Source organism: Myotis daubentonii, chromosome 3 (assembly GCF_963259705.1).
Source record: "Myotis daubentonii chromosome 3, mMyoDau2.1, whole genome shotgun sequence".
Classification (NCBI taxonomy): Eukaryota; Metazoa; Chordata; class Mammalia; order Chiroptera; family Vespertilionidae; genus Myotis; species Myotis daubentonii.
In genome coordinates, this window is record NC_081842.1 from 149,846,099 (window position 1) to 149,868,407 (window position 22,309).

The 22,309-nt window shown below is 37.3% G+C and overlaps 1 protein-coding gene and 1 pseudogene across 1 annotated transcript in view; one reads left to right on the forward strand and one right to left on the reverse strand.

Moving 5' to 3' along the window:
* Window positions 1-22,309, forward strand: part of HFM1 (helicase for meiosis 1) — a 99,032-nt gene that overhangs the window by 28,629 nt on the left and 48,094 nt on the right. Inside the window, exons 15-22 of the mRNA XM_059688824.1 lie at window positions 8-153; window positions 1,638-1,732; window positions 3,848-3,981; window positions 4,753-4,800; window positions 7,524-7,604; window positions 12,596-12,687; window positions 14,056-14,162; window positions 14,255-14,302. Coding sequence (XP_059544807.1) covers window positions 8-153; window positions 1,638-1,732; window positions 3,848-3,981; window positions 4,753-4,800; window positions 7,524-7,604; window positions 12,596-12,687; window positions 14,056-14,162; window positions 14,255-14,302 — 751 coding nt within the window. The remainder of the gene's footprint in view (window positions 1-7; window positions 154-1,637; window positions 1,733-3,847; window positions 3,982-4,752; window positions 4,801-7,523; window positions 7,605-12,595; window positions 12,688-14,055; window positions 14,163-14,254; window positions 14,303-22,309) is intronic.
* Window positions 10,528-10,933, reverse strand: LOC132229440 (small nuclear ribonucleoprotein E-like; annotated as a pseudogene).

Below are 22,309 nucleotides of genomic sequence, written 5' to 3' on the forward strand. Positions count from 1 at the left end.
GATGCAGTTACTACCAGTACTTTAGCAATGGGAGTAAATTTGCCTGCTCACCTAGTAGTTATAAAATCTACAATGCATTATGTTGGAGGAATGTTTGAAGAGTACAGTGAAACAGATATTCTACAGATGATTGGAAGAGCTGGTCGACCTCAAGTAAGTGACAGCATTTTACTTTTTGTAATTTAGTTTAAAGACAAAGTAAATGGCAAAATCCTTTTTGTATATTTTTGTTAAACAAAAGATTAAGATTTCATATTTGGATTTTGGATTAGGTTTAAAAATAAATGTAACTTAGACAATCTACTTTAATGGAGGAGTAGAAGTAAAATAACTCTCACTAAAAAAGACATACTCCCTCCACTCCATATAGCATTGGTTGGTAAATGATTGGGTTTATGAATGTGTATGTTAAAGTTTCTTTTTTTGGTTTTTTACTCTAAATGGAGATACTATTGGCATTTTGTATGGGACAGTTTTTCATTGTGTAGGACTGTCATGCATTGCAGAACATGTAGCATTCCTGGATCCTAGCACACAATGCCAGTAATGGTCTCCAGGTATTGACAATTAAAAATCATCTCATACATATTACCAAACATGCCTTTGACAAATACTTGAATAAAGAAGTCATTCATATAGGTACTAACGGAATATTTAGGAAGAATATCTTTTCAAAGAATATCAAAATACTATGTTAAACAAATCTATAATTTTATAGGATAAATTAGATTATATATGAACACCAAATATTACAATTTATATACAGTTACCTAAGATTGTTTTAATTTCACCACTGCCAAAATTATGTTATATTGAAACCAAAGTGGTATTTTTATATCTATACTAGATGCCCGGTGCATGAAATTCATGCACAGGGGGTGTTCTCCTCAACCCAGCCTGCACCTTCTCCAATTCAGGACCCCTCGGGGGATGTCTGACTGCCGGTTTAGGCCCAATCTCCAGGATTGGGGGATCGGGCCTAAACCGGCAGTCGGACATCCGTCTCACAATCCTGGACCGCTGGCTCCTAACTGCTCACCTCCTGCCTGCCTAATTGCCCCTAAATGCCCCCCCCCCCCGCCAGCCTGATCACCCCTAACAGCCTCTGCCTGCCAGCCTGATCACCCCTAACTGCCCCCCCCCTGCTGGCTTGTTCACCCCCAACTGCTTCCCCCTGCTGGCCTGGTCACTCCCAACTGCCCCTCTGCCAGCCTGGTCACTCCCAACGGTCCCCCGTCCCCCCCGCTGGCCTGGTCTCCCCCAACTGCCACCCCCTGCCGGCCTGGTTGCCCCACACAGCCTGCTGTTCAGTCGTTTGGTCGTCCCTCACTAACCCCTTGCTGGCCTGGTCGCCCCATGCAGCCTGCTATTAAGTCATCCGTCCGGTTGTTTCGGTCGTGACGGCCCCTGGCTTTTTATATATTAGGATTCTTAGGAGATTTTGAATTAAAATTTCAGTTAACATTCAAATTCAGAAGTATTTTTAAGGCCTTTTTCACCTGTTTTTTAAGACAAGGGACTGTTAAATATAGAATCAAAGTCTTGAGTTATTGAAAAGGACTGATATCAACACGTGCTCATGTTTATTAAATTTCTGTGTGTGTGTGTGTGTGTGTGTGTGTTTTCTTTTTCCCCAGTTTGACACTACAGCTACTGCAGTTATTATGACTCGGTTAAGTACAAAAGAGAAGTATATTCAGATGTTAGCTTGTAGTGACACTATAGAAAGCAGGTAATAAAATATTCCAACAGGATATTGTTACTGTAGCCAATATTTTTAAGATATATTAAAGGGAAATTTGATTAGGCCATTTGTTTGAAACTTTTCAGTATCTTAACTAGAAAATTTATGTCCTTTTAAGAAATTTAATAGTTAAAAAATAATACAATATTTTTATTCATAGTGTTTCTTAGCATGCAGTATCATGTGTCCTTGTTATAAAAGTCCAAATTAGTCATATGAAGAGGAATATAATTTTCACTTCTCTTTACATATTTAAAATTTGTTTTATGATAGAGAGATAAGCAAGCTGAGTCCTTTTAGTGAAGTATCTATACTAATAAAGAGCTAATATGCTAATGGTCGATATTCGTAACAGGTAATGACCAGGTCATTAGCATATTAGCTGGGGTGTTGCTCCAGAAGTTGGGAGGCACCCGGAGAAGGTGGGACCATCCTGTGCTGGGGAGGGCATGGGTGAGAGCCCATAACGCCCCCCTCACCAGTTCTTCACCACCCACTGCTCGCACTGAGTGCCGCATAGCCCACCTGCCAGGGAAAGGAGCACAGCGCAGCAGGCGGGAGACTTCCATGCTCTCCTCCAGAACCATGATGGGGCGGAGCCGCAGCATTGCTCCAGAGACCGGGTGGAAGTGGGGAGGCACCCAGAGAAGGCGGGACCAGCCCAAGGTGACTAGAGGGACTGAGGGCGGGGCTTGAAGCGGCTAGAGAAGGCCAGAGGGTTTGGGGGCTGGGCCAGGTGCGCTGGAGCTCTGCGTGGACAGGTTCAGGTGTCAAAGCAGGGCTGCTGGAGGGTTGGCCGGGCTGTGCCGTGTGCTCGCTGGGCTCCTAGTTTGATTATAATCCTCTTGGAGGGAATAGAATATAATTCACACCCTAGCTTTTTTTGACATTTTATTTATTTATTTTAATTTATTGATTCTAGAGGAAGAGAAAGGGTTGAGAGAGAGAAACATCTATTTATTTTTCCACTTATTTATGCATTCATTGGTTGATTCTTATATGTGCCCTGACCAATTGAACCCACAACCTTGGGGTATCAGAATGATGCTCTAAGCAACTGACCTATCCAGCCAGAACAGATTTTATTCATTTTTTAATTATAGTTGCCATGTGACATACAATATTGTGTTAGTTTGAGGTGTACAACAGTGATTCAACATTTATATACCTTACAAAGTGATCAACACAGTAAATTTAATAACTGTCACCATACATAGTTACTGCCATATTTTCAACTCTATTCCCTATTGCTGTACATTACATCCCTGTGACTTATTTTATAACTGGAAGTTTGTACTTCTTAATCCTCTTCCCTTTTCTGCTCAACTCCCCAACCTCCTCCCCTCTGGCAACCATCAGTTTATTCTCTGTATCTTTGAGTTTTTGTTTCATTTTCTTTTTTAGATTCCACATACAGGTATAAGTAAAATAATGTATTTGTTTTTCTCTGTCTGACTTACTTTACTTAATGTAATTTTCTAGGTCTATATTGTCACATATGGCAAGATTTCATTCTTTTTTCTGGTTGAGTAATGTCCCATTGTATATATGTACCACGTTTTCTTTATCCATTCCTCTATCGATGGACACCTAGGTTGCTTCCATATCTTGGCTATTGTAAACATAAGGGTGCATATATCTTTTCAAATTAGTGATTTTTGCTTTCTTTAGATAAATACTCAGAAGTGGAATTGCTAGGTCATATGGTAGTTCTATTTTTGTTTTTTTGAGGACTCTCCATACTGCTTTCCGTAGTGGCTGCACTAGTTTACAGTCCCACCAACAGTGCACAAAAGGTTCACTTTTCTCCACATCCTTATTAACACTTGTTATTTGCTGTCATTCCCTACTTCTTTTTAGAATAATGTCTTCTAGAACTATGGAATAGAGAGAAATCTATAATATTTCTAAAAGTTGAACTGACATAATGGTTTTCTCTTATATTTTTGAAAATTAAGTTATCTTAATGAATTATTAAAGTAGTAATAAGTATATTATTCAGTTATGTTATTTAATTATTCAAAATATTATTGAAGTTTAAAACAGCAAGAGCTATGGCATTGAAATACCTATTACTAATGCAAAAATTCTTTTTCCAATTAGTTTGCACAGACATCTTATTGAACATTTGAATGCAGAGATAGTATTGCATACCATCACAGATGTAAATATTGCTTTGGAATGGATACGATCAACTTTGCTTTATATCAGAGCCTTGAAAAATCCATCTCATTATGGTTTGTTACTTTTACTTGGAAAAGTAGTAATTTTTTCAAACCAGTTGGAACTATATTTATTTTAATAGGTCACAAAATAGATTAAAGAAACTGACAGGTAGCAGAAACAGAAGTAACAAGAGTCATAAATACATTTAGAGGCAAGAATAGACAACTGTGAAAATCTTTATTATTTCATCTCTAGTCTTTCAGTAAGGTTTGAAATCAGACATTTTAGGAAAAAAATTAACTCAAATAAAAATAACAAAAATGCCTAAAATTATTTAAAATAAAGTAAAAAAGTGTCTTGAATTTTATTTGAACTGGCGTTCAAATCAAAGTATATAGTACTGCCATTGCTGCTGGAATTTTCATTCTGCTTCTAAAGGTAACACACATCTGGTTATGTTGCTTCTAGAGGGTTCTTTCATGTGTTACAGGTTATAAAATACTTGAGATTGTTGAATATCAAATTAAAACCTGACTTGTTGCAATACCATTCTAAGGGATACAGGTTCAAAACATTCAGATCTCTAAGGAAAAATAATATATAGAGTATTCCCCGTCACTGTTATACAGTCAAATAAGCAAAAGATAAGCCATTTGATATTGAAAGAATTTCAACACTAGTTATTGTTATAGATGTAAGCCTTGTTTAAAATCATAGCTATTTTTTAATTTAATATTTAATTGGACTATACTTTTCTAGTTAAGTAGGGTATAAACTCAGCCTATAAAGATGAATTCAGTCCATTCTACTTTATTTTTCACACATTTTTATAATTTATACAGGTTTTGCATCTGGTTTGAACAAAGATGGAATTGAAGCAAAATTACAAGGTTAGATGTATTTCCTCCAAAAAATTATATTCTATAAACTTTAATAAAAAAGGTCAGTTATTGTGAAAGTAAGAATACTCTTTGGGAATTATTTTTTTTAAAAGTAACCTACTGTTTGAAGAGAAGAAACAAGAGTTATTTCTTTTCACACCAAAATAAAGTTCAGCACATACACATTTTCTTAATTAATCTACGTGTTGATTCCATCAGAATATCTTCCTTTCTATAATATGTTAACCTGGTTATTTTTTTATTTTTTAAATGACTCTGGTCTTTGAAAATGTTGCATATAGACACAACTCTTTATTTTTCTTTTCTAGTTTAATTTTGATTGAAAATTAAAAGCCTAGCTTGATAATGGGCTTCTTATTCTAAACTGTGCTAATGATGTGTTCCTATCAAACCCCAGCTTTATTTTTCAGTCACTTAGTATTTCATTAACTGTCTTTTAAAATATCAGATGATTGTTGAGCATTTTTAGGATTAGAAATACCTACCTCTTCATTGTATTGTAACTTTTTCAGTGAAAGAAAAACAATGTTAAATCCACTAAAAATATTTAGCCAATTTTAATTTATTCTATACTTGGGTGTACATATATGGTAAATAAGAATACAGAGAAGATTTAAAGATGAAACAGTAAAATTGTATTCCTTAAGGAATAAATATATTATTGAAAGATGGTTGATAAGCAATAATATGTATTTATAACACTGTTAAGAAACAGATCTATAGTAATATTATCCTTTATTTGTTGACCAATTTTGTAATGGAGTTTTTAAAGCATATATCGTGATCATAGTGATCAAATATACACAAGAAATCAGATAGTCCAAGAAATATCTTGCTATATTCCAATAACTGTAATGATTTAACTTTAGTTAAATTGGCAGTATATTTGTCTTATCTTCAGTCATTATAAAGGTAGCTAAGTTTTGTCTATATTTGAACTGAATATAATGTTTTGGTATCCTTGGAGGTCTGCCTTAATTGTCTTAAGAAGGGTCCTTAGCATATAATGTGCTGTTTCTAAATTTGGTTATACTTTCTTGCTCAATTTCTTCTAGTAGCTCCCCATCACTCTTAGAATCAAATACATGCTTTCACCAGAGCCCACAACGTCCTACTTGATATCTTGCTGCCTATTTCTCTAACTTCATCTCTTGTCATTTCCTCTTTTATTCTACTCTCTTTCCCAGTTGGCTCCCTTGCTGTTCCTTAAACACATCAAGCTTGTTTCCACTTCAGGTTTTTTACTATCTGTTCCTTATTCTTGGAATACTTCTCACATATTTTACATGGCCTGCACCTTCCTTTTATTTAGGCCTTTGTCCAAATAATCTGCTGCTCAAAGAGGTTCTCCTGGACTACTTTAGTTAAACCTACCTTACAGAGAGGAAGGAAAAATGATTTCCATGTTGTTACTGCTATTTTTGTGTTCTTAGGAAAGTTGACATGTTTATGTATGTTGAAAATTAGGATGAGTATGTCCTTACTTTACATCAGAAATTATGTAACTTTATATCAGAAATACACATAAGCTTTAGTTAAAAGTTAAAATCTATAATTCGCTATGTCCTTTCTAAGCTTTATTTTCCTTCATAGTGTCTTTCAATACCTGAAACTGTATTATTTATTATTTGTTATTGATTGTTTCTTCATTAAAAAGTTCTATGGAGAAGGAACCTTGTCTTGCCCACTGCTATAAACCTAAACCTTGGAATAGTGCTCAGCATTAGTAAGCATTCTTCTTTAGCTGATTAATTTTCTGAAGGTTAAATTAATAGTGGGTAATTAAGAAAATTAGCAAAACTTTCAAAAGCCTTACTTAAAACAATTAAAATGATCAAGCTGCCTAAGCAATGTTCTTAAATTAAAATATTTCCCAAAGAACCTTGCCTTCGAAGGGCTGTATTTTTGTGAGCTGTCAGTCTACTTAAGCTTGAACAGATTGTGGCAATCCCAGGCTCTGCTCTGAACAGTTTCCACTCTCCTGGGCCTTCATAGCACAGGACAGAGAGAGCACTCTAAGCAGCAGCCTACTACTCTGATCCCCATCCATCAGTGAGAGTGACTTGCATTGCTTCCTGTCAGAGGTTCCTTCCAAGTAGCGATAGTGCCATATTCAGATAAATACCAAAAGCATCAGTTAAAATAATCGTAAGTGGTTGCCTTAAGAGTGGCAAACTCAGAGGAGGGACAAGACTGGTGTTTTTTGGAACAATATTTTAGAACTATTTTATTCTTTATCTTTTAGAACTATTTGACTCTATACTTTGTGTGTCTATATCTTTGATAAAAGTTAAAAAAGGAAACCACTGCCTTATTTAAAGTCATATGACAAAGTGATTACTTAGACCTACAGCAAGTTACTTAGCCTATTTTTTAGTTTCCTAACTTGTACAGGAAATAATATTAATACACCTACCTTATTATGTTATTTTGAGGATTAAATGAGATAATACAAACATTATTTTAAAGCTCCAAGTTGTAAATGCTATTTTATCACTTGTTATTTGTATTATTGTTACTATTAGAAAATATTTTTTGCATATTATCAACTCTTTTATTTAAATGAGCTTTTTATTACCACTTAAGTAGGGATTACAATTCTTCCCAGAACAATTGCACAGAAACATAACTTTAGCATATGTAATAATAAATTTTATTTTGTGCTGCTTCCTTATTTTGCTAAAATAAAAATGTTTTCTACACTTGAACAGATTTATGTTTGAAGAATCTGAATGATTTATCATCTCTGGACTTGATAACGATGGATGAAGGTGTTAATTTCAAACCAACTGGTAACTTTTCCATCATTGCTAATAAATGTAACAACTGCTTGCCCTGACCAGTTTGGCTCAGTGGATAGAGCACTGGCCCGCAGACTGATGGTTCGTGGGTTTGATTCCTGTCAAAGGCACCTACCTCAATTTTAGGCTCAATCCTACCCCCAGTTGTGTGTGGGAGGCAACCAAATCAGTATGTCTCACATGGATGTTTCTCTTTCTCTCTGTCTCTCCCCATCCATTCTACTCTCCCCCCCCCCCACCACCAATAAAAAAAAATCAAAAAAAAAATCCAGTGGATAAAGTTCCTCGGGTGAGGATTAACAACACATACACACACACACACACACACACACACACACACACACACACACACACACACAAAACACAAAAAAACAAGAAAAACACAATTGCTTGCTTAAGACTAAATATGAAATTTGTTCTTCTAAACTTAGGTGATGGTAAAATTAAATTGTGATCTCAACACGGTATCATCATTAACATGATAAATTTATACAAGAATCCTATTTATAAAATTATAGAGCTTCTTTTTGACCAGCATAGAATTTGTCTTCACTGATTCTGGTAACTTCTGGCAGAGGAATGAAATGCTCAAATCTTTGGTTTGTTTCAAACCTGCTATAACTTGTAGATATCCTTTTCCCTGTTCTAAATTATTCAAACATTGATTACTTATGCTCTCACTTTCATTCTATTTAGAGTATAATAGACGAGAGAACGAATGTTTTATAATTTTAGCACTCATGATTAGCAGTTTCTTGGGATGTAATATTGACTTCATTATTCCATCAGTTTAATATAAAATATGCAAATCTAGCTAAATGTACCTGAATTCTCAGAGGAATACATTACTGTACATGATGCCTATTTACCTGATCCTCCTCTGGGCCAGGTTAGCCATGTATTTTGCCTTGAAAATATCTATTATGCAATGCCCAATCTTTGGACATTTTGTCCTTTGTGTTTATAAATCAGCAGCCTCTTGTTACACCCTCTATCATCAAGCTACTTAAAAAACAACAACACACAAAATGTTATATGTATGTATGTACAATTTTATGAGGAATTTAACATGTCTTTTCAACTGTGGTAGTATTTTTATTAGGATTATTATTTAGGTTAGTGTTCTTGTTACAAGATTGCATGTATTCTTTAGTTGTTTGCTTCAATACTTTTTCCATAAACCCTGTTCTATTTAGTATAGATTTCTACAGAATGCAAGAATTTATAGGAATGCATATGTTGTATATTTTCAGGAAATAAATATGTATGTAAGTATTCAAGAATACTATATATTTATTAGCACCACGCTCTAACCAACTGAGCTAACCGGCCAGCTGCAAGAATACTATATATTTATTTAAGGCCAATAATTTGTATTAGCTTTGATTTGTAGTATTTTTATTATTAATCAGTTTGTTATATTTTCATATTTCCATTATGATTTCTTTTTTGACCTATGGATTATTTGCAACTATAGTTCTTAATTTCTGTACATTTTTTTAAGTTACCTTTCTTTTCTAACAAGCTTTTTGTTGTTGTTTTTATTATGGTTGCTTTGTGATCAGATAACATTTTCTGTATGATTATGATCTTTTGAAATTTGTTGCAACTTGGTTTATGGCCTAGTATGTGATCAGTTTTTGTAAATATTTTGTGTACTTATCCTTTTGGTTTTAAGCCCTCTTCTAGATAAATATCATATTAGTTCTTTGATAAAAAATACTTCTTATATTTCATTTAGCTATTTTAGTTGCCTTCAGCAGGAAGGTTGATTCATACTTAGCCTGCCATTAATGTAGATGGACATTCTTATATAGTATTTCTAATAAATTCTTTTTTGTGACTTCTTGTTCCTACATATTACTAATATTTTCTTTTACCTTTTTCAGTATTTACTTTTTAAAAATATTTTTTTATTGATTTCAGAGAGAAAGGGACAGGGAGAGAGAGATAGAAACATCAATGATGAGAGAGAACCATTGATCAGCTGCCTCATGGGAATCAAGCCTACAACCCAGGCATGTGTTGACTGGAATTGAACCTGGGACCCTTCAGTCCACAAGCCAGCACTCTATACACTGAGTCAAACCAGCTAGGGCAGTATTTATTTTTTGTATTTAAATTCTTAGCCTCTGTGTTTTAATTCTGCTTCATACAGTTTTTTATTTTTAAATCTGTCATCATAGTACTGAAATATCTAGGTATTTTCATTGGTATGCTTATGTTTTTGTTGAGCTTTTTAGTTATTCTACCTGGTAATGTGTAAAAGAGAAGGGCTCAAAAGGCCAAGTCTTAGTTTGTGTGAATTTAAGAAGGGTTTATCCTTCTTAAAATGGTGTGTAACTGCAAGAGGCTTGAAAAGTTAATGAACTGGGTTGCATCTTGAACCTCTGTAGGAGGGAGGGTGAGAAGGACGGAAAGAAAGATGGAAAATTTGCAGTCCTAAAACTATTTGGCAAAGCTGATGGGGAATCTTCAAGTCAAAATTGCCCATCAGAGGAGTCCCTTGTCTTATAGGCCTACCTTAATATTCCTGCCATGCTCAGTCATTGGTTTGGAGCATCTTTGAGAAGTGTGATCTCAGTATGAACAAGGTGATGGATTCAGAACATAGTAGCTGGGGCCATCTCCAGTAGGAGATGTGAGAGGTGCAGTCTTATGGCCTCTACCTCCACCCCAACACCCAACTGTATAACTTTTATTTTGAATTATCCTGAATTTGCTACTATGAGAATATTAATCACTTAGCTATATTGATAGCAAAGTTGCCTCCTTACTTCTTTTCTTCACTTGCATATCTTTTTTAATTCTATCTATTTCTTCTACCTTGAGTCACTTTCTTCATGGCTTCCTTTCTATGTTATTTTTAAAAAAACAAAAACAAAAACAATTCAACATATTTTATTGTCATCTGGTAGTAACATAAGGGTATGGTAAGCCAATATGAATAAGTGTGTAAGAACTATTCTCCCAACAAAGGACACCTGAAAAACACAAACTGTATTGCTTCTCAATAATTTCTCACTTCATTAAGTCATTTCTAGGTGGAGACACTTTGATGCAGAGTGATATTATCTCCTTTTAGCATGATCCGCTCTCGTTGTTTTTTTTTTGTTGTTTTAGATTGAATCTCTTCTGCATCACCTACTATGAGATTCATATATTCATCAAAACCAATGATACAGGCTTCTATCCACATATTCACTTGCTCATAAAGTCACACCTAAATCTGAAATCTATTTTACAAATATCTGAAGATGAGGTTGATGGGCTGCACCAACCCCTTTCTGCACTTTTTGAACCTGGCCATGGTACTGCATGGTGGACGCTAACAAAACCACACTAAGCCACATGTTCCCTCAGAGAGCCACTTCTGGAATCTTTGTATGTTGTTTTTATACTTTACTTAGGAAACCTTCCTCCTTACTAAAAACCCAGCAAGTATCAAGTCTTTTACCAAAACCTTTAATTTTCTCTAACAGGGAGATAGCCTATATCAGTGATGGTGAACCTTTTGAGCTCGGCATGTCAGCATTTTGAAAAACCCTAACTTAACTCTGGTACCGTGTCACATATAGAAATTTTTTGATATTTGCAACCATAGTAAAACAAAGACTTACATTTGTGATATTTATTTTATATATTTAAATGCCATTTAACAAAGAAAAATCAACCAAAAAATGAGTTCACGTGTCATAGATTCGCCATCACTGGCCTATATTAATTTATAGACACTTAGGATAAGAGCAGCAGCTTTAAATATGCCCTAGTTATATTTAGTTTCCTTGATAACCATATTCTTGATATCTCACACACTGCTCTCAGAAGCTCCATTTTCTGAACCATTGAATTACTCACATTTTTGCTGAATATATTCACTAGACTCCTAATTGAGAAAGCAGCTTTTAAGCTGCCCTTGTTATTTCTCTGTTCCTTTTTTATCTTCTGTACCATGGAGTATCTAAGTCTAATGGAATGTAATTTTTTCCCCTTCTTCAGCAAAACCTGTAGTACATACATAAATGTTAATCCTTTTCTTGAAAAGCAGTATGCCGTTTTCCTGTTTCCAGCCATTTTCTGTTTCACAAGGTTTGAAATTATTCGTAATGTTTTTGACAGATTATAATTGAAACCAGTAGCTTTTAAAACAAATTCCATTTCATCAATTATTTACCCTCACTCAAATCCCCCTACTCCAGTCAACCCAATGTTGTATTTCTAAAACAATTTATATTCAAACTCCAATTTAATTAAATTTTGCTCAAAAATTTTAAGTGGTACTCTTATTTTACAAATCAAATCCAAAATCTAAACTCTTTTAATAGCATTTCAAGGCTCTTTCAGGGCCTCTGTAAATCTATCATTCATCATGTTTTGATAATGAAAGTGGGCAACATTTAATGTTAGACCCTATGCTAAGTTCTTTACATGGATTATTGCATTTAATCTTTACAATAAACATATGAAATATTCTATTATTCCTACATTATGTAAAATAACCTGCATATGACCAAGCCATATGTTTATCAAGCCATACATCTCTCATAACAGTATTCTAATGATAAACTTTACTTTTTTTTATTAGCAAATCTTGATTTTTCCTGAGGTCATAATGGTTTTATTTCCTTTCTGCCAAGGCATATTAGTTACTTTTAAATCCTGCTCAAGACCCATTATCTCTACTAGGCCACCCCACATTGACCATTCTCTTAAGTTTAATTTCCTCTGTATTTAAGTTTGTATATGTAAATGTTATCATTAACTGGACTTTGTTCTCTAGTCCAGTTATTTTCATCTGGTTATCTCCCTAGCCAACCTATAAGTTCAGAGACTACATCTTCTAGATTTGTTGGTGTGTCTTTTTTTTCTTGATGTCATTACAGGCACGGAATAGATGTTAAAGAAATGTTTATTAAACTCATGAAAAAGCAAGTTGTTTCAGCTGATGGAGTAAATGTTTATTTTTCCATCTTTTACCACAGAGACAGGAAGGTTGATGGCTTGGTATTATATTACATTTGAAACAGTGAAGAAATTTTGTACAATTAGTGGAAAAGAAACTTTACTGGATCTGGTAAATTGATTTTCATTAGAAAATTAATACAAACTAATACAGTATAAAATAATTTTGTATATCATGTAATTGTATAAAAATAATTAGTATATCATGTAATTTAAGAATGAATGAGCAGAAAAGAAAGCATTTCTAACAGTGCTTATGTCTCTTCCATCCTTAAGTACATTTGATCATGAGATATTCAATATTAGGTCTTAGAATGTATTTTCAGTTGTATCTATGTATCAGGGCTAAGAAAATTTATATACATACTCAGAGTAGGGCTGGCAGTTACCCTTCAACTTACACGAGAATGCCAATTACATTGGTAGTGGCTTCTAGGTGCAGTATGTTGAGAAAGACCCCAAATCATGTGGCATGACATATTAGGAAAGTCTGCCATTAGTGAGGGACAATGAGGGACACATGTGCCGCATATATGCAACTCTTCCCTAAACCTTTTGCAACAGAATAACAGTAACAGTAGAAATAGAATAGGATTGATGATAGACCAAAAAAAGAGAGAACTGATTGTAGGGAAATGTGAGTAAAAACAGGTATACTAAGATATCAACAGTGGTGGCAACTTTGCAGCTATAGCAGTGAAGAGAACGATAATCATGTTGGTAACTGGTAACTGTATTGGTGCTTTCTCCCTTTACTGGGGACATGACTATAAAACAAGGTATTTATATTTATTTTTAAATTTAAGCCATTCATTTTAATTTAAAATATCTAAGTTGACTATTTTAATAGGATTATACTAAAAATAGCACAAAAATTGGTGAAAAGTAGGCTTTATTTACATGTAAAATTATTTTTAAGAAGAAATCAAGAGTAGAAAATTCTTAATGTTAACATTAATTCATCTGATTTTTAGTTCAGTACATGTGTAAGAGAATTAGAATAGGTATTAGTTTTGTTTTACAGATGCAAGAAACCAAAGCAGAGAGAGTGCTTTGCTCAAAGTCATGTGGCATAACTATGATATCTAAAGCAGTCTTTTCATTACAAAGTTAGCCTCAATAGAGATAATGGTTTGCAAACTATAGAAGGGGGAGTAATAATATAATAGTAGTAATAGTATTAAGAGCAACATTTACTGAAGGCTTACTATGTGGTAAGATTATTTTGTTAATCTTTAACATCTTAGTCCCAGTGTCTAGCAGAATGTCTGACATATAACAAGTGTTTGTAAACTTTTGTTAATAAATGAATGAGTGGGTGAATCCTTAAAGAAGCAAAATGTATAAAGCAAATTTTTAGCTCTATTATGCCCAATGATAAACTGTGGTGTCCCAAGGCAACATGAGAAATAAGTATAGAGAAAGTGGATGACAGGAAAGAATGGACATAATTAAATGGACAAATGCTGAAATTTTATAGGTCAAAATGATAGCCAGCTGCAAGGAATTTCTAGATGTACAATTAAGGATAAATGAGAAGAAAACTTTGAATACTTTGAACAGAAGTCCAAATCGAATAACTATCAGGTACAGAAGTTAAAATATTTTAAATAATCTTAAAAGGTTTTATTTTGTTAAAATAAGTAATAATAAAAATTTTGCCTTGTTTTTATTTACAGATTTCCAATGGAAGGAAAAATTAAAACAAGAGAAATGAAAGTAAATTGGTAAAGATAATTCATTGTTGAATGCCTTAAAATACTGACTACCTGTTCATGATTCATATTTATACATTTTTTATAGTTTTAAAATTTATTTCACATTTTTCCTGAGTATAAAAAAGAACATATTTACATAAAAATGAGTCAGAATGTAGGTGTGAAATTAATTTCTAAAAATTCAGACTTCAATTTAAACAGATGATTTGTGAAATTTTTTAATCAACAAATATTTATTGAGGGTGTGTTCTGTTCAGGCAAGGTAGATGATAGAAAGAAGATATGCTTATCATCAAGAGCATTCAAGTTAGCTTGAATGAGAACCATACATACAAAAATAATGGACAGTATGAAAACACATGTAATAAATGTCTGTTGAATGACAGTGGCATTCTGAGAGAGCAAAAGCATGGGTAAAGGAATGCATATATGACAGTGAGATGAATATTCTGCCAAGGATGAAAAGTTTATAATGAGGAGTTGTAAGTGGAAGAGTAGACAGGTTACATTCTAAATTGTAGTGACTTTTACCCAGTTTGCAATCATAAATGCAGTGATGTCCTATGCCAAGTGCTTGGTTTTCTGATTATTTAGATCTTAGTGTTAAACCTTTTGATTTCGAGTATACAATTTCAGGTAAAAATGATTTTTGTATGTTCTCAATTAAACCAGTTAGCTAAAGAAATTTTTCCCCTCCTTAGCTAGAGGAGGTCACTCCTTCCATGGGATATTTCATGATACCACGTTGAATTTTATCTCCCAAATACCTTGATGTCTCAGAAACAAAATTCTCCCCATTCTAAACAATTTATCAGGCCGATCTATAGCTTAGACAACAGAAGTTTTTGTTCTGCTTCTTAGCTGTATTTCTGTAGAAATTCTAATTCCTTAGAGATCATCAAGGAATGAAGTAAGTGATGCCTAGAGAAGTTGTGACTTGCCCAAGGTTATGTTGCTATACTGGGGACTGAACTAGAACTAGAATCTAGATCTCTTGATTCAGTGTTTAGTTTTTTTCTGATATACTCTGTAGCATCAACTGGTGAGTCAAATCAAGGTGTTTTTCCACAAGCATCTTCTTGAGAACCCCCTATTTGCAATTTTAAAGCTTTTATTTATCTTGCCTTAAATTGGGTCATACATTCTTTTGATTAATTTAAAACTTAAATTTGATGACTTTATAATTGTTTTTATGCGTATAACAATTTTGTTTCCCATTATTGTTTCCCTCCTTTATGCATCTACTTGAGTTTGGCCAAGGAGAGAGAGGGCCTTTCTTAATCCAGAATGTACAGTCTTTTGGTGGGTGATGATGGCTAATAGTTACCACTTTTATGTCTCCCTCTTTTCCCTGATGTTAATCCTCTTAACTTAAAATTTTTATCCTTCAAGTTTCTGCCCTTTATTCTAATGTTGTTGTTTTTATTTTTCATAACTTTAATTTCCAGGTTTTTCACCTTCAGCCCTAGCTGTTTTCTTAAATGACATTTTCCAGTGAACTCAGTATATATTTCCAAATCAGTGATTTCTCATTAATTTGTTTCTTGTTACTATATTTTGAAAATAAGACATGGATTTATTTGTAAAGAGTCAGAAGTAAAATTTATAAAGCAAAGACTAAGTTCACCCTTGACTACCTCCCCATCTCCCTTCCCCAGTAGTATGATGTAAATTTTTCTATTTATTTCCTTTCTATTTATTTCATACATATTGGTGTGCTAATAAACATTTGTAATGTCTATATATAAACAAGCTCATGCTATAATTATTGCCCTAGTAATGTCATATTCTTTCTATATCAGTATGTACACATATCAACTTCATTTATTATAATAGCAATATGTATTTTAATAGCAATGCATCCTATAGTATGAATATATTATAATTTTAACCACTTCTTGATGAATAGTTATATAGTTTATAAATATTTGCTAGTATAATTGGTGCTGAAATGAACTTATACCATATTTTTCAAGGATTTCTGGGTAAAAGGGTTCATACATGAAAAGATTTCATGTATAATGCCAGATTGCCTTTGAAAAGGATTTTCTGACAGTTCCCATCCACAATGTAAAAAGAGTGACTATTTTCATAAATTTTCTCAATAGTGGTTTTGCATATTTGAACTTTTTCCAATCTAAAGAGTAAAAAGTTATATTTTAAAATTAGGAGGGCATATACATAATTGGTTTTATGCAAGAGGAAATATGATTTTTATTCAGTTTGCAATCACAAATGCTATGATATGCTATGCCATGTGCTTGGTTTAGGATATAGAAGGGAATATTATTATTAGGAGGGAGTAATTATTAGGGAATATACATGTTATTTAAACTGCTATAAAATCATTTTAGGAAGATCCTTTATATCTTGTATTTCTTAGAATAGCCTCAGCTACAGTCAGACAGCAATAAAATGAATAAAAATAGCTTAAACAAGATAGGCTACTTTTTTATCACAGAATAGATAACTCAAAGTAGAGAGTCTGAGGTAGCTTCATGACTTATTTCAAGGTCACCTCATTGTCCAAAAAGAATGCTAGAGCTGTAGCCATTACATTTGAGTATCCTCTCTTGGTTCATTAGACTTCTTGGAAGTCCCAACTCACTTTTGCACCTAGTTCCATGGCTTTACCTACATGCAAAGGAGACTGGGAAGTGTCTTTAATCTAGGCATGTGTCTAGAATAAAACTAGGATTTTGCTTTTAAAAAAGAAAGTGAGAATAAATGTTGGTAGGAAAGCAGTCTCTGCCCTGCATTCTAAAATCATAGGACTTTCCCTATCATTTCTTCTAATACTTTAAAATCATTTTATTTTTACTTGTAGGCTTTTCATAAGGCATTTGGAGTTAATTTTTATGTATGGTATGAGTTAAGAATTAATTATATTTTGTCTTCCAAAGATAGTCAGGAGTATTTGATAAATATTTACTGTTAGTCTATTTATTTTGTTGCTGTGACAATACCACATTGTTTAATTTACTCTTCTTTTATTGCATGTTTTGTTATCTGATAAGGCAAGTCCCTCCTTATTGATCTGTAAAAGATGTTTTGAGCTATTGCTGCAGTTTTCTCCCTATGATCATTATGAACTTATGATTCCTATGGACTTTATTTTTATTATTTTTATTTTAATCCTCACTGGAGGATATGTTTTTCATTGATTCTGGAGAGAGAAGAAGGGAGAAGGAGAGATAAAGACATCATCTGTTGGCTACCTCCTGCACCCCAGCCCTTACTGAGGATTGAACCTGCAACCTGGGTATGTGCCCTGATTGGGAATTGAACCCACTAGCCTTCACTGCACAGGATGATGCTCCAACCAACTGAGTCACACTTGCCAGGGCTAGATCCCTATGAACTTTAGAGTCAGTTCATCAAGGTCTATAAAAAGTCCTGTTGAAATTGGCTTTATAGATTAGTTTGGGGAAGAATTCTTCTTACAGTTTTGAAATCTATTTAGGTATATGGTCTCTCTTCATCCATTCAGATCTTTATGTCTTTCTGTGGTATTTTATATTTAACTAGAGGCCTGCTGCACAAAGAGATTCATGCAGTAGGCCTTCCTTTTCCCTGGCTGCTGGCACCGGTTTTCCTCCGGCACCCGGGACCCAGGCCTTCGCTCTGGCCGGGCTCTGGCCGTCACTGCTCTAAGGTCGTGAGGCTTCGCTGCTCCAGCCGTCGCTGCTCCGGGGCCCTCAGGCTTCGCTCCACCGCTTGGAGCCTATGTATGCAAATTAACCGCCATCTTTGTTAGGTTAATTTGCATACTATCCTGGTTGATTAGTTAGTGTAGCTAAGGTATGGTCAATTTACATGTTTGTCTATAATTAGGTAAGACTAGAGGCCCGGTGCACAAAAATTTGTGCACTCGTGGGGGAGGGGAGATCCCTCAGCCCACCCAGTGCCTTCTCGCAGTCCGGGACCCCTTGGGAGATAATGACCTGCTGGCTTAGGCCTGCTTCCGGGTGGCAGAGGGCAGGCCCAATCCCTAGGTGCAGCCCCTGGTCGGGCTCAGAGCAGGGCCGATTGGGGAGTTGGGGCGCCGCCCCTTGTCATGCACAGAGCAGGGCGGATCGGGAGGTTGCGAAGCCACCCCTAGTCACGCTCAGGGTAGGGCTGATTGGGGGGTTGGGGCACCGGCCTGTCACACTCGAGGCAGGGTTGATAGGGAGGTTGCGGCGCCACCCCCTATCACGCACAGAGCAGGGCCGATCAGGGGGTTGCGGAGCACCCCCCTTTCACGCACAGAGCAGGGCCGATCAAGGGGTTGAGGAGCTCCCCCTGTCACTCAACAGAGTAGGGCCGATAGGGGAGTTGGGGCACCACCCCCTGTCACACACACAGCAGGGTGGATCAGGGTTTGGGGCACCACCACTGTCACACACAGAGCAGGGCTGATCAGGGGGTTGGGGCGCCGCCACTCTCACACTCAGGGCAGGGCCGATGGGGAGGTTATGGCTCTACCTCGTCACACACAGGGCAGGGCCTGTGGGGGTTGGGGGGGTTGGGGCACCGCACCCTATCACACACAGAGCAGGGCCGATCAGGAGGTTGGGGTGCCGCAACCTGTCACACACAGAGCCGCAGGGCGATCAGGGGGTTGGGGAGCTCCCTCCTATTAGGCACAGAGCAGGGCTGATCAGGGGGTTGAGGCGCCTTCCCCTGTCACGAACAGAGCAGGGCAGATAGGGAGGTTGTGGCCCCGCCCCCTGTCACACACAGAACCGCAGGGCGATCAGGGGGTTTGGTCGCTGCTCCCTGTCATGCTGATCCTGGTGCCGGGAGGCCTCGCGGCTCTGCTGATCCCAGTGCTGGGAGGCATATTGCCCTTTTACTATATAGGATAGAGGCCTGATGAACAGGTGGGGGCCAGCTGGTTTGTCCTGAAGGGTGTCCTGGATCAGGGTGGGGGTCCCCACTGGGGTGCCTGGCCAGCCTGGATGAGAGGATGATGGCTGTTTGCAGCTGGTCACACACCCTTCAGGGTGGGGGTCCCCACTGGGGTGCCTGGCCAGCCTGGATGAGGGGATGATGGCTTTTGCAGCTGGTCACACCCCTTCAGGGTGGGGTCCCCACTGGGGTGCCTGGCCAGTCTGGGTGAGGGGCTGAGGGCTGTTTTCAGGCTGGCGGGTGACTGAAGCTTCCAACCTGTCCTTTTTTAATTTATTTTTTTATTCTGGGTCAGCTTTAGCTCTGAGGCTTGGCTCCAGCTCTGAGGCCTCGGCTGCTGAAAGCAGGTACCTGGTTTGTTTGGGTTCTATAATTGTAACACTGTTGTGGTCCTGCTCACTCCAGCTCTGAGATCCTGGCTGGCTGAAAGCAGGGATCTGCGTTTGTTCTATAATTGAAACAATGTTGCGGTCCCGCTGGCTGAAGCCCTGCTGGCCGAAAGCAGGTTTCTGGGGTTTTGTTTAGCTTCTATATTTGTAACAATGTTTTTTAAACTGCAAGCTCAGAGGCCTGCAGCAGCAGGCGGGAAACCTTGGCTTCCTCCATCACTGAAACAAGCAAGCCTCCTGTTCGTTTCAAGTTGCCTGGCTGCCGGCTGCCATCTTGGTTGGCAGTTAATTTGCATATCGCCCTGATTAGCCAATGGGAAGGGTAGCAGAGGTACGGCTAATTCCCATGTTTCTCTATTATTAGATAGGATTATTTAGGATTTATATCTCTTGTTAGGTTTATTTCTTGGCATTTTACATAGTTTGATAGTGTGAACAGAGTTTTAAAAAAATATGTTTTCTTTAATTGATTTCAGAGAAAAGAAGGGAGAGGGAGAGAGGGATAGAAACATCAATGATGAACCCTGGCCAGCATTGCTCAGTGGTTAGAGCATTGGCCTACAGATTCTATTCCTGGTCAAGGGCACATGCCTAAGTTGCACGTTTGATCCCTAATCCAGGTTGGGGTGTGTTCAGGAGGCAACCAATAAACATGTGTCTCTCACATTGATGTTTCTCTCTCTCTCCCCCCCTCCCTTCCATTTTCTCTAGAAATCAATGGGAAAAAATATCCTCACTCTTTGGGTGAGGATTAAAAAAAACACACGAAACATCAATGATGAGAGAGAATCCTTGATTGGCTGTCTCCTGCATGTCCCCCACTGGCGATTGAGCCTGCAACCCAGGCATGTTCCCTGACCAGGAATCAAACCATGACCTCCTGGTTCATGGGTCAACGCTCAACCACTGAACAACACTGTCCAGGCCAGCATCCTTTTTTCCATTGAATAACATAACGTTGCATTTTATAAATCATTCATTGATGATATATAGGAAGTACTAATAGTTCTTAAGTTGGTTTGCTGGAAGTTCCTAGGTAGACAATCATCCTAATATAATAAAGAGGTAATATGCAAATTAACCCTCACACTGTCACAAGATGGCTGCGCCCACAGCAGAGGTGAGGTTCCCATAACACAAGATGGCTGCGCCCACAACAGAGGCAAGGTTCCCATAAGGAGCCATAACGAGCGATCATCAGTGACCAGAGGCTGTGTGGTGCCGGATTGGGGCAGGGGACCTGAGGCTGTGCCCCCACCTGGTGGGGCCTGACAGGGGACCTCAGGCCATGCCCTCCCCCCCCGCGCTGGGCCGGGGGACCTCAAGGCATGCCCCCTGCCCCATTGCCAGTCTGGGGGACCTCAGGCCACACCCTCCACCCCAGTCTGGGCCGAGAGACCTCAGGCCATGCCCTCCGCCCCAGCCCGGGCCAGGGGACCTCAGGCCACGACCCCACCTGGTGGGGCTTGACGGGTGACCTCAGGACGTGCCCCCGCCCTGGCACTGGGCTGGGGGACCTAAAACTGTGCCCCCCTCTTGGCACCAGGCTGGAGGACCTGAGGCTGCGCCCCCCACCCGGCGCAGAGCCAGGGGACCTGAGGGTGCACCCCCCACCCAGCGGGGCTTGACGGGGGTGGGGCCAGCCGGGTCTGGATCTTGCCCAATGGGGGTGGGGCCAGCTGGGTCTAGGTCTCGTGTGATTTTGAGGCACACGTGGGTGGGCAGGGACTTGACTCTGGGTCCTGCGGTGCGCCCCAGACTCTGACAGGAGGAAGATTTTCATATATATTTTACTAATTTTCTTTCATCTTTGACACTTCTATTATAGAGAAAGAGCAAATAGCAATATTAAAATATTTCCTCTAATTCCCTTTTAATGTGCACAAAGTTCGTGCACCAGGCCACTAGTTTTATCTATAAAGAGTGATTTCTAATAGTTATTTCCTTGATTTCTAGTGGTTTTTTTTAAATTCTGTTTTCCTTAACTTGTAGATGAAAACTTGTCTTCTTACTGTTTTTAGTGGTCAAGTTTCCAGTGTTTCACCACCAAGGGATTTTTCACATTTTTTGGATTAGATTCTGGGATCCATCAAACTCCTTCTCACTTATTTGTAAAAACAGGTTTGGGTTCAGGGTAGAGAAGTAGCAACCCCTTTTAGTTCACCACAGTTACTGGATCTGAAAGTTGGGTTTCTCTAAAAAAAATTTTTATGTTCTTTGTTTTTTACAGGGTTTCTAACTTTTATTGAGTCAATTTCTATTAATTTATATGTTTCTGAGATATCATTCATTTCATCTACCTTGCTAGTTTTTATGGCATAAAGTTTTGTTCTCTAATAAGTTAAAATGTTCCTCTAAATATATAATGTCTCCTTTCTAGTTTCTAATAGTATTTGTGTCCTTTTCTTTTTCATAATCAGATATGCAAGAGGTTTCTCTATTGTAATCTTTTTTAAAAATATATATATTTTTATTGATTTCAGAGAGGAAGGGAGAGGGAGAGAGAAATAGAAACATCAATGATGAGAGAGAATCATTGATTGGCTGCCTCTTGCACATCCCACACTGGGGATTGAGCCTCCAACCCAGGCTTGTGACCTGATCAGGAATTGGACCCTGACCTCTGGTTCATAGATCAATGCTCAACCACTGAGCCACCTCACTGGGCTATATTGTAATCTTTTTAAGTCATTTATTTTTAGGTATTGACTATATTTAATAGTTCTATTCACTT